Here is a 12983-nt window from a genome sequence, read left to right as displayed (position 1 = left end):
TCAGGACAGCTGAAAATTTGCAAAAGCAGAGTCTTTCTGTAAGGATGCCCTCAAATATACAGCTACAGCTTTGTCATTAAACTTCCCATACCAACTATACGTCCTGGTGAAGTGCGTATTCTTCTTTCAGTAGAGCAACCTTGCAGTGAGTCCTTGCCTTGAGGCAAAAGTTGCTATAAAGTTTCTTTCTGGTTTTTACTGAGGACAAAGTGGTTACTAATTCAAAATTATGTGAAATTCAGCCAGGTGACTGAAGTTTCTTTCTGAAACCAAAGTTTCATCTAAACCCTGAACTCAGGAGATTTGAACTCACATGACCCAAAAGCTCTCATCATAATGTCATTTTAACTGCTCTCTCAAGATGAGCAGATAATGACATGAAGAAAGAAGAGACACTGACATTCTCCAAACCTGTACTCAATCTTTTGAATAAATGTTTCATCTAAATGTTGATATTAATTTATGTCTGATCTCTAAATGTTAAGAGTTAACTACTTAAAGTTAAGAATTCCATATATTGATCCACCTTGCCAGAGCATAAAAAAAGAATCTTTCTTAAGAAGACCATGTGGAGATGGAAATTTATTTTCTTAGTTATAAGCTAAATTTAGTATAAGGATTTCTAAACTGGTATGCTTAAAAAGGAGTAGTAATTAGCAACCAGAAAATCTTGCAGCTTACCTTTACATATCTCCTTTTTCCTGCCAAAGTCAATTATACGTGAGATTCTAGTTAATTTTATATCGAAAGCTTCCCCCATAGTTGAGTTAAAACAGAAAATCACGCAAGGACTGACTTCACTGAGCAGTTACTGGGGGAAAAAACACTCCATGTGGTATTAATTAAAGGCTTACTTTATACCGGCATGGGGAGCCTTTAACCAAAAAAGAAGAGATGAAAGTAGTTTTAAAAAACGAGAGGCTGAATCTCTCTCAATGCTGACCCAGCATGATATTTATGTTGGGTTAGAAGGATCAAGCAGGCTACAGCTCAGATCTGAAATGCCAAAATAATAATGAAATAAATCAAAAAGGCCCAAGTCTTAAGTCTACTTCACAACTTATAATGATTTTCTGGGTTTTATATGAGTCAAACAATGCCTAAAAAAATGTTATAGATGGGGACAAACGCTTTAGGAGGCAACCTGAGTCAAGGCACATTAAAGATATACATGTGTCTAATGGCTGTATTCACTTTCATCATTTCAATCCAGTCAATGAGAAAGATAGGCAATTAAGATCATTTATCAAGAATCTGGGCAGAATGTTGCATGGTGTTCAAAGCACTTAACATAATGAAGTTCAGTTAAATGGTTTCCTATTAACTTTTTTAGGCACAGGTAATTTCTTGCAGCATGTATTTTTAAAATAGAAATGTTGATATGCAACCTCATCATTATTTTCAGCTGCCTGTAGTAATGGCAGGATCATCTAGACTGTGAAATCTAATAGTGTGAAGGAAGCACTTTACAAAAGACGAAAGATGCCCTGCCATGAAGTGACGGTTTTACTCCAAATACTTTAATCGCAATTTTTTAATACTAAGGAAATTTCTGGTAAATATGACCATCATTAATTATAAAAATAGTAAGCAAACAAGAAGGTGGGAGATCTTATCCCAGAGCTTCAATAGATAGAGAAGTCAGAGGATTCAAACCTCTCTCTGATGTACTACACCTTGACTCAGCCAATAAAGTTGTCAGCAAAGCTAACTTTTATATAATAAAGAAAAGGGAGAAGGCAGCTGGGGTTTGTGAAACGCTTTCTCAGCATCAAGCCGGGTACTGACTGCTAACATATTTGACGCTCGTTTGATGGATGAAAGGGAAAATTACATGCCAGTAATTCCTGCTGTCATAGTCTGCAAAGTCTACCCCAATACCAGAGACTTTCAAGGACAAACATGATGGTTCCTTCTACCAGAAAATAAGGAGGCAAAAGATCAGTCGATAAATTCCTGGATCTGTAAGCCCCAATTGAATTCCTTCCTTTACAAAGCCACAAACAAAGGACTTCAGGATAATGAAAGAAACAAGCAGAGAGGAAGATGGAATATATAGTTGCAAATGGGCCTCTGAAAGGAGGAAGGTGAGCAGGGTAGATGAGAAAAGACAGGGCTATGAAGTGGAAATCACCAGCATGTAGTCTTCTGCTGTAATTTTCTCTTTCCTCTGATCCTCAAACCAGCAGAGGCACCTTCCACAGAGGTGAGATAACGTTGCTGTATCAGTTGTAAGATCTTACAGCTCAAGAACTCACATCCAGCTGCTGTTGCATTTTGATGACGTGGAGAGACAACCAGTTACATGGTAAGCCTCTAATACAGAAACCTCACCTCTTTCTAAGTCCTGAAATAGCAACAGCCAGGGAATTCACATGCAGACAACTGAGCACACATGAACAAGCTAACGTCTCTGGTCTCGGCAGGCGGGCGGGGGGGGGGGGGGGGGGGGAAGAGTTTGAAGAGCCAGCTTTCTTTTCAAAACCATCCTGACAACACAGAAACAATTGTTTAAACTTCCAAGACATTGAAGAATGAGATTTCAGAATAAGAATTTCAAAGAACTCTTAATTTGTGGGATAGGCATGGCAAGAGGCTGAAATGGGAAGAACGGTGAATTCATTTCCATGGCAAATGTCTAATGACTGTGTTGTAGGGACATATCTCCTGCAAAATCAAAGGTAGCTTCCCTTCTGAGAGGTAAAAAGTAACATGCAGGGACTTACTTTTTAGCTGAGGAAAGGAAATGAAAATTTTGAGCTTTGACCTGAAGTATCTTAGATTTCAAAAAGGATATTAAGACCAGTGGTGGAACCATGAAGGATCTCAGCACAGAAAGCTCACCTTCCTGTTTTAAAACCAGCAGAACTTTGTCCACTTCCTCAGGAGAGTTCTGATGTATCTGTATTAACTGCAACAGACAACGGACTCCTCCATCAGAATGATTCTGTTCATTCTGTTCTTCACCCAAAATTTTAATAGGAGGATCCAGGGCATAAGGATGGCAAGGGTTTAATAAGGACTGGGTTTCCTTTCTCATTAAGATTATGCAAGCCTGATGAAGTACATCAATGCCTTCTGGACAAGACAAGACATTCTAGACCTGCTGGATGGCTGAACAAAGTGTTACAGCTCCATGGCAGTTCAGTCAATATTGTTACCCATCCATCTTTCCTGCTGTAAAAGAAGAGCTTATAAAACAATTGAAGAAAATCTGATAAAATCAAGAACCTCATAGAAGAAAGAAATGTTTAAGCAAGCTAAAGAACCTAGAGAAGCAGGAAAAGCCAGAAAAGAGCTTTCAGATAAAATCCACATCTCTCTGCTTTGTGCAGAGCTCAGTGCTGTTGGTTTAAGTTATAATGGTGTGAACATGCCTAACAAATAGCTTTCCTCAAGAGTCTCAGGTTCCATCATACTAAGTCTGTCAATGCCAAGTAAGATGGACACTCAAAAATGCTCAGCTCTGCTAGAAGAGAAGCATTTTCAGATAAGTAGTAGCAAAACTTTGGGGACTAATGGAGCTTTAATGGTGAAAGCTTATGTGCCTGTACCCTATAAGCATCCAACAAGTTAAGTAGGAAGCTGTGGATAGATCCATTTGATTCAGATGCATCCATATTGCCCAAGCTGCATTTCCAGACAAAAGTCCTTTTTCTGGAATTGACTACTAGTCTTCCAATTCTGTACTTACCCAAAAGAAAATGTGACAAAAAATCTTTAATAAACTGAAAATAAGCTGAATTTGACATTTTAGTCCATAGGTTCTTGAGGAAACTTTCAAGGGTAACATTTCAGAACTATAAGAGAAAGAAGTTAACTGTCTTTCCCAGTTCTTTAGAAAGAAAGAGGATTTTGGCATACTACTCTGTTTTCCTGACGCAAAGAGCTGTGGTATCATACACCATAACATCTTTTATTTTTATTTCACAGGTATGAATTACTGCTGACAAAACACCACCCAGAATGCTGGAATATTGCTCTGTTTAACCATCATTATAGAAAATAAGGTTTGTAGTTCTTGTTTTTGCAACTGATTCATGAAGCTTGTACTGTATCCTTCACTTTTGAAAAAAAGTAAGTTGTTTGGAACAGCTTTTCTTTTTATAAATGCTCACTTTATTTCTTCAAGTTTACAAATGTCACTATGATCTAAACAGCAAATGCACTTCATACTGATAACAAGAATATTCAGCAAGCCAAATTCCAGTAACTGTAGCTTTTGCTTCCTCTTCCTACAAGCTCTGTAATAAGGCTGAAACATCACAGTATTGATTCCTGATCTAGACCACAAAAGAATGCAACACATTTAAACCCATCAAGTGTTCCATCTTTCCATCACCAATTTTCTAATTATTTAAATATGTCAGTATGGTTATTTTTATATCAAAGGCCAATGATATCCAAAGTCTTATGAAAAGTTTATGTCTACCTTCTTTTTAATTTAAGGAAAAACTTGACAGATGAATATTTTTTCAGGCACAGCAATATTACTGTAGTTAATTCTAATTTATGCAGCACGTGTCTGATTTCCCAGTTTAACTGTCACACCTTGTTCAACCCATTCGTTTTCCCTGTATTCTGCTAAGACGCCAGGATTTCACGTGATGGGCATGCCATTTGCATAACAGTGAACATTGTATTCATTCCACAGAAATCTCAAGCAAATATTCTACATTCCAAATGACTTCTAAAGCAAAGTTATTCTGGATTTGTTAAACTGATTATGTGAAGAACAAATGACTGATGATTTGAAGATAAAATTCAGTGTATAAACGTTGTCATCTATGACATTTCACTATGCTAAAATCATAAAAGCCTGCCAGATTTCATTGCATTCATAATTAGAATCATTACATTGTAATTCAGGATGTGTTTTAATAAAGATGAAGAGAATGAGTTTTAATACAGCCAAAGCCAGGTAAACCCAACAAGCCTACCTATGCAAGACAGATGTCAGTTCAGATAAAGATTTATTTTCCTTTTCATAATGCAATTATAAACCAAAATTGACACCTGAAAGAAAAAATTAAAATACTACAAAGAATTCAAACTTCAAAAGAAGAATACCTAAAGCAAGAGTACCTGTATACAACTATTTTTTAAAAATAGCTTTAACTCATAATTACAGCATCTTCATTTCATAGCACACAAAATTTCATGGGATAAGAATACTCAATAAATCCCCCAGAAATGGGAAAAAACATTTCAGAAGTTACTATGTAAGAGTTTAAGCAAAACATTCAAGCTACAACAAATCTCTATCAGGCAATCTGTATTTATAACAAGTATTTTGCCACATAATTAAACATGCCTAGACACAAAGGGATAGCAAACAGAAAAAAATTCTCCAAAGGACAATAAAATCTATATAGCAACCTTCAACATGGTCTCACACATAATTTCCTTGTCCTGAGGTCTTGTGTCTCTTTTTTTTTCTTATAAACATCATATTTCTAGACTACAGCGGTTGATATAAACTAGGACCTGACTAGGTGCGACATCATATTTCAGAAGGACTCCAAAACAATGTCCCAGCATGCTCTTTCCAGTTTGCCCTCAGGAGAGCTCCAGTATTTGCACACCAGTTGACAAAGCATGTCCAACTGTGTACAGCTGGAAATCTTACTGAAACCTACTTCTCAATTCATTTCCCCCTATATCAAATGTAGTATGTACTGCTAGATGGCCAAATAATAGCAGGAAGATAAAAAAAGTAAACTTTGGGATAGGAGAACAGAATACTGTTAGAAAAAATATACTTAGTTTTACGGTATGTTTTAGAGAAACCTTTCTTTCCAATTTATCTCATGTGTGTGGATAAAATTCAATATTCTGAATACTTTAAAAAATGGTCCCTGTTAAATCATAAATGCTTTAATCCAAAATGTTTCTGAGCAGAGAGACAGTAGTTATTTTAATGTTGGGTTATGATAGACACGACCTTTTTCTTTTGTAATAAATTGCAGATTACACGTTTGGAATGCTGTCAAATTATTTCACACCTAGTGATTTTGCTTCATTGGACATCTGATACTTGCATGCATCATTTGGTATTTTTCAGCAGTCCCTGTCTATAACAAAAGCAGGAGTAAAACAGGAGAGAAACTTTCCTGTGGAGTCTCCAAATTAACAAAATAAAACAGACTTACCATGTTCCACCCTGGGTAGAGGTAGTCTGTCCCAACAAATTCAAAATAGTGAGCAAAACCTTCTTTCAACCACACATCCTCCCACCAAACCGGAGTCACAAGGTCACCAAACCACTGCAAAGAAAGTTCAAATAAACAACCTTTATGAACCCATGTTTGCATACATCTTGTTTATACAGAACACATTCTTCACAAGTTTTAATAAAAAACAGTAGTAAATACCACCCACTGAAACTCATTAACTGTTTTTTTCATGTACTGATGAATTAACCCTTTACAGGATGCACAAGTTACTGAAGCAAAACATTAGAAAAGAACAAGCAGGGGAGAAGCAGCCTTGAGGAGAGTATCCACAGTGTCTATTTAGTTACCTAGGTTTAATGGACTAACATACACAATGGGCAGAAAAAGGCTTCTAACTTGAGTAATCTGATTCGTTACCTGGAAACTTCACCATTAAACTCCTACAAAAGTACATGAAAATCAGCAGCTGAAAAGAGAAGAAGGACCTAAACTGAGGGCAAGGCTACAACGCAGCCATTAGATATTCTCCTCAGTAGCCATCAACAGCCACAAACCTGTCACGGTACAGGACATGTGGGTGTCAGAGGGATTTTAGAAGAGCTGGGATGATCACTGGAAGAGGAACGAGGACAAAAATTCACAGGAAAACAGGCATCATCAATTCTGTTCATGGATGACCCTGTTTAAATGACTGGAATGGCCCTGCGCAACCTGGATTACCATGGCACCAGTAGTAAGAGGAGAAACACATACACTATTATAAAAACATATTTCATTCTCTCTGTAGCATCTTTTTTTTTTGCCAAACAAATACCAAAACTTTGTTTCAGTAAATTTCTCTGCCAGTTTTTTTTCTTAATGGGATTAGAAATGAGATTAATTCATAATCGACAGAGATAATTTTGAGCTTTCGCGGAGTAATAAGCTCTGAAAATACACAGAAAGGGAGCAGCAAACAAGTGTTCCAGAGGGAGAGACTCATGTCAGAGCAGAGGAGCGGCTGCTGACACTGTAATGAGAGTGAGGAACGAAAGAAAGCGGAGCTGGCCCGTAAGCGGTTTGCTTTCATGACGGTTGGTTTATTTGAAGGCTTTGTCTGGGACCCGAATGAAAGGTCTCGCTTCTGTGCATGTCTTTGTGGAGTGAGAATAGCGCCAGGGAAGGATCAATGCTGCGGTGAGGATCCATAGTGAAGTGAACACAGGGGCTCCAAAGAACTGACTACAGAAACTGAGATTACCAGATTGCCACACAATGTCCAGTAAATAGGATTTGAACGGAAAAATGAAGCGAAACGTGACAATGAATGTCATTGACAATCAACTCAAGAATTTAGGGAGAAAAGATGAGGTTGACAAAAGTCATATTCCCACACTAAGTGAAACTAAACTTAATGGACACTCAGTGGTCATAATCTAACTGAAGGCTATCCATAAATTAACTCTCTACAGGCCCAATAGGGATAGATCCTGATCTTAAGAACATTTACCCAAAAAGACAAGGAACACCAGAAAAGCATTCATATAGATAATGTACTTTTCACAACTTGAAATGTTAAGAGGAGCATACTACCAGAATAGTACGGAAGTTATATTTATACTAGAATAGGTTGATTAAATGATTTCTAATGACAAACAGACTACACACAATACCAGAGAGTTTATTTCTCGAATTACAAGAGGACTGCTGAACAAATATGAAACCAGCAACAGTCTTCAGAGAGATCTAAAAAAATAAAGGTTGTAAAGTTCATAATACACCCTCCTGTAACTCAAAAGAACTTATAATATTAATTTATGATGTCAAAAAAGAGAATTTCTTATACTCTTTTGTGAGCTTATTTATTAATGATACAATTAAAAGTATTTGTTTAATTATCCACCTAAAGGAAGAAGGCATTAAAACAGCATGCAACCAATATGAAAAAGTAGGGAATGTGCCTAACTAGTCTTGAATAGTATCAGAGACAGTTACGAATGTCAGAGACAGAGCAGTCCCAGAGATTGCAATTAATGAAGCCAAATTTTCCAGCAGAAAGGGGCTATTATCTTCCTAGGTGTCACATGTTTGAAAGGAAAACATTAAGTGAAGCACTTCATTTATTTAAGTAATTGTTTATTTATTTGGGTATTTGACTATGGACACTATTTGCCTGGAGTGAAGATTGTTACTTCTTTTCATTTTAGAAAAGAAAAATGAATTGAAATGTATCGATTACATAAATTTCTCACCTCCCTCAGATATTATCTTCAGCCTGACATGCAGAAGACACTTATTTTATACACACACTGAAAGGACACTCTTTGCTATATGCTTTCTTTACAGATTATTTAAAAAAAAAAAAAAAAAACAAACACTGATTTAGAAATTTTTAATTTTCCTTCTGCTTTCATGCCTGTTTAACTCAATCTGTCACACCAAGTTTTGTGCTCAGGTGGGAAAACTATCACAAAAAAATCATAATGCATAAATTCAAATGACTCCTTCCTCAAAGACTGTAGGTGGGACTGATCTGTGATATGCAAATAAAACTGATTATTACCTTAATAATTTTAATAAATTATGGTAATTATTTCGAGGTATCAACTTAAGCTGCTAGAAATATGTGTGTTTTGACCAATATCTCGTTTGTGGTTTGGGGCTCAGAGGAGAAGCTTTTATGTCAAAACACTTCTTCCAATTATTACTTTTTTTTTAATTAAAAATGTTCTAAAGGAATACTTAAGCTGAAATATCAAGCACTACCAACCTACAATATGATTAAAGCTACCAGTGTAATTTCAATGTGTTCCTCCTACAATGTGTAACTAAAATAAATATCTGGTCAAGCATTACAAAGTCACATGTGAAGAAAGTGGGTGTAAAATTCTTTCTTACATGGTTTTTACCTGTATTTTGACAACAACAGAATTTCTTTGTCCCTCTGCAATGCTGTCTCTCTTTTTCTATCTGTCCTGAACATTGTGCTCAAGCATTAATATCCAGCAGGCTTGGGAATTCTGATTTTAAACAGTCATATCTAGAGGTAACAATCCCAATTCTTAATATTCATCTGATTGTTCTAACCTTGGGAACAACATTAGCAAAGCAATTGCTGTGTTACTCTAAGTAACGAGGGTGTCATAGAGTTTGCTACACACTCAGATATGCTCTGTAAGTCCCAAAGTCATGGGTTTAAAATCAGGTAAAATAGGAAAATGATAACAATTCTAAAAAAAAAAAATAAATAAAAATGTATTTTAGGGGAGTTCCCTTTCCTCTTACCTGAAATTTTAAAACGAACCAATAAACAAAAAGTAAAAGCGGAGACGTGAATTCTACTCTTGGATGTGCCAGAAGTGATTTTGGTTAACCTCTGTTATTCTATGTGTAAAAATGAGTGAAGGGGAGGAATGTTCATGTGCCACCAGCAGGTGAGATGACACACAGCAAAAGAGGATTAAAAATGCAGTGAATAATTAACAATTAAATAGCAGAGGCATGAGATCCTGGACCCAACCTGGTATCTGTTCAATATATTTTCAGCTAAGCTAGTATTGTTTACAGTTCCTGCTCTATGTTATCCACAGCTAAAGCTTCCCTGAGGGGCTCCTGAGTATGGTAAAATAAAAGCAGAAAAAGACTGCTGAATAAAGACAATACTGTGATGGAGGTCCTAGAGAATGTTTTGTGGCTTGTCTTTTGGAGGGCTTCTCCCTGTAAACTCTATTTGCAGATGAACATATTCTCTGTGACTCAATTCTGCATCTAAAAAATAGAAATACTATTCCTGCCACCTGAATATTTTCTATCTTGTCTAGTTATCCAGTGAAGCAGGTAAGCAACGACCTGTTCTGCAGGGTACTAAAACAGGAACAGCAGCAACATGAATGGAGGAAGATACTTTTAATTAAGCAAACAGCACTCGAAGTAATACCAACACAGACACCAAGTAAATCTCATTTGCACTTTTAAGGTCACTTAAAAGCACTCTATGACTGCATTGCTACCCTAAAATAAATCTAACTAGAGTTTTCACCCACTTCATGATCCTCTGATACTCCCCGAACAATGTAAAAAGGCTTTGGTTTCAACGAAAATCAAATAAACAAACTTGGCAAGTTACTGATGTGATAATTGCCCACATGTGAAGTATAAATTGTTTTGGAGGCAGAGGAAATTATTAAAGCAGTGCAAAGAATAACTGGAAGTAATGGAATGACTTCAGAAAAAGGAAGACTTAAGCTGAATGCTCGGAAAAAGTTATTAACCATCAGATTTAATCAAAAGGTTTTAAGGGAAGCGGCGTAACCCTGTAATCAGGAGCACTGAACCCGGCACCACAAAACACACCACGCGGAAGAATCTAATACTAACAGGAGCCAGGACTTGGGAGCTGGGATTTGATGACCTAATAGGTGTTTTCCACACCTGATTCCTAAGGCACTGTAATTTTTCTAGCTGAACCGTGTGCTACTCTATTGTACTGCACGATAAAGAGCATATAACAAAATCAGATGATGGTATTGAGAACAAACGAGCAATAACTTTCAATAAAAATTTCACGTTGTAGTTGAGGACTTCATCGACAGATTTAATGTGAAACATGAATATGAACCAAACATTATTATTTCCAGGTTCATCTACTAGAACTCCATTATAAAGGCTCCCTTTTATATAGTACTTTTTATATGCAGAAAGTGTTAAGAATTTGCATTGCCTTTTAAAGAATACTGTGTAAAGTCACAGATGTAAGCCATGCTGATTACACAGTAGGATTTTATTCATTTTAACCTGAAGGCTATAATTATGCTTCTTATGAGTGCAAGAAGGGTTTCCTGCCCCTGTAGCAAATTTCTTCAATAACATTTGCGTTCAACTCAATATTACTAAACACTCATAATGTGTTTAGCTTGAGATAAGAAGATGGAAGAAATGTAAAATAAATTGTAATATGGGTTTATCACAAACTTTTCTTATTGGTACAAAAGTTTCTGTATACTTAACGACTCAATTATCCAGCATTAGTGAACAGAGGGTCAATACCAAATTAAAAAAAAAAAAAAGAAAAGAAAAAGAAAATGGAAGTATGTGTATACTGAGGGAAGAAGACTACCAAATTGATTTAATCCAAGTATTTTTTGACATGAACATGAAACTCAGCGTGAATCTGCTACAGTTCTGCAATAAATCATTTTCTACAGTTATCAACGTGTTCAGTCTACACACCAACACCACACTCACATGCAAATATACAGAATATAATCATACAGAAGACAGGGAAGTTGTTCATTGCTACTAATTTTCTCTTCTACCCCCATTTTGAGTCTTCCCAGTTTCTGCATTGTAGTGATGCGTCTTACAGATGTCCGTACAATTCGGACTCCAGTTACAATAAAAGTTGCAGCTGTTTACGTGAACAACACAAATCCATTTTCAATTCTGAAAAGGAATGCATGGTTCCTGACATTAATGTCAAATATCTGAACACCTTCAATACCTGATGACATAGCTCATGTACAATGACCATGGTGACATCCAGCAGGTATGATATAGAAGAAATGCTTGGATCTAGCAGTATCCTTTGCTCCACAAAAACACTCAGTCCCCAGTTCTCCATAGCAGCATATGGATGCTTAGGCACAGCTAACAGATCTAGAAATAGAAAAATACACGTTAACTCCTTGTGGGAGCGGCACTGCTGAAGACCTATTGTAAGGCCATAAATGATCACTAAAAGCATTTTAAATAACATGCATGTAAAAAAAAAACTTAATTTCCGCTCTCTAGTAACGTTATTTAGGAACCATTAATAAAGTATTCATTTTCTATCTTACACCACTATCTGTTCAAATATGATTACTATGTTATTGCTGTAACACCGTACTTAGTATTTCTAATTGCAGACTTCTATGCAGAATCCATCTTATTTACAATATCTTGTTGATTTACTTCTGGGTTTGAGACTGCTTTTCAAGTTTACTATCCCATATCAATGGAGTAACACAGACTTTTACCGCAAGTATTTTTTATCTTTTCATTAAAGTGAATCCTTCATGAAGATCTTATACATCAAACTGTATGTAAGGACTGACATTAAGGGGAGCACTGAAGAAATATGTTTCATAACAATCAGAAAGATGTCAAACTGTTCAGAATCACCAGTTCTTACAAAACAAGGTGCTAGCGTGCACCCTCTGAGGACTGCTGACAGCCACCTCTCAGCCCCGCAGGATGGAACGATGGTGCCATACACAACTTCAGGAGTATTACTTCAGTTTGGTATTCAGTAAGTGACAAAATATTAGGAAGAAGATGGTCAAGTACTTCATCATGTTAAAAAAAAAAGCAGTAAGCAATGGGGAATTTTTCTCAGTGGCATGAGGTTAAACAAGACAGTATTACAATGTCTATCCATGTGTTAGAAAAATCTTACTGCAGAAGGTTGAGAAGGAACTAAAATTGACTATCAGTCTGGAAATAAATCTAAAATTACAGTACATTGACATAGGGAAAAAACCAATACACAATGCTGCTTCACAGCAAAAATATCTGACAGAGCCCAGAAAAAAACTTGTATGTCTCCAAGACGCCCAGTGCAACCTGTGTACAAATCAGACAGAATTTTGGAAGCTACACTATCACATCAGCATGGTGCTCCCTCCAGTCAGAGTCATTAGCCTGGCTTCTTAATTAATTAGCCTGGCTGCCACACTGCTCTCATTTGGCTGTATTACTTCTGGTTCCAAAGCAAGTTCATTCACAGTCAACACAAATGCATCTAGGCGATATGCCCCTGTGTGGGATAAAAGGTCTCTGGGCCGACTT

The 12983-nt window shown here is 36.5% G+C and overlaps 1 protein-coding gene across 1 annotated transcript in view; it reads right to left on the bottom strand.

Annotated features, from left to right (window-relative positions):
- Positions 1 to 12983, bottom strand: part of TRHDE (thyrotropin releasing hormone degrading enzyme) — a gene marked incomplete at both ends in the record, with an annotated part of 216780 nt that overhangs the window by 116020 nt on the left and 87777 nt on the right. Inside the window, 2 exons of the mRNA XM_082497583.1 lie at positions 6153 to 6266; positions 11656 to 11810. Coding sequence (XP_082353709.1) covers positions 6153 to 6266; positions 11656 to 11810 — 269 coding nt within the window. The remainder of the gene's footprint in view (positions 1 to 6152; positions 6267 to 11655; positions 11811 to 12983) is intronic.

This window comes from Vanellus vanellus, assembly GCF_965231255.1.
Source record: "Vanellus vanellus genome assembly, chromosome: 1".
NCBI classification, from domain to species: domain Eukaryota; kingdom Metazoa; phylum Chordata; class Aves; order Charadriiformes; family Charadriidae; genus Vanellus; species Vanellus vanellus.
Note: the sequence above shows the minus strand (reverse complement) of the source record. Positions and strands in the feature narration are given on the sequence as shown.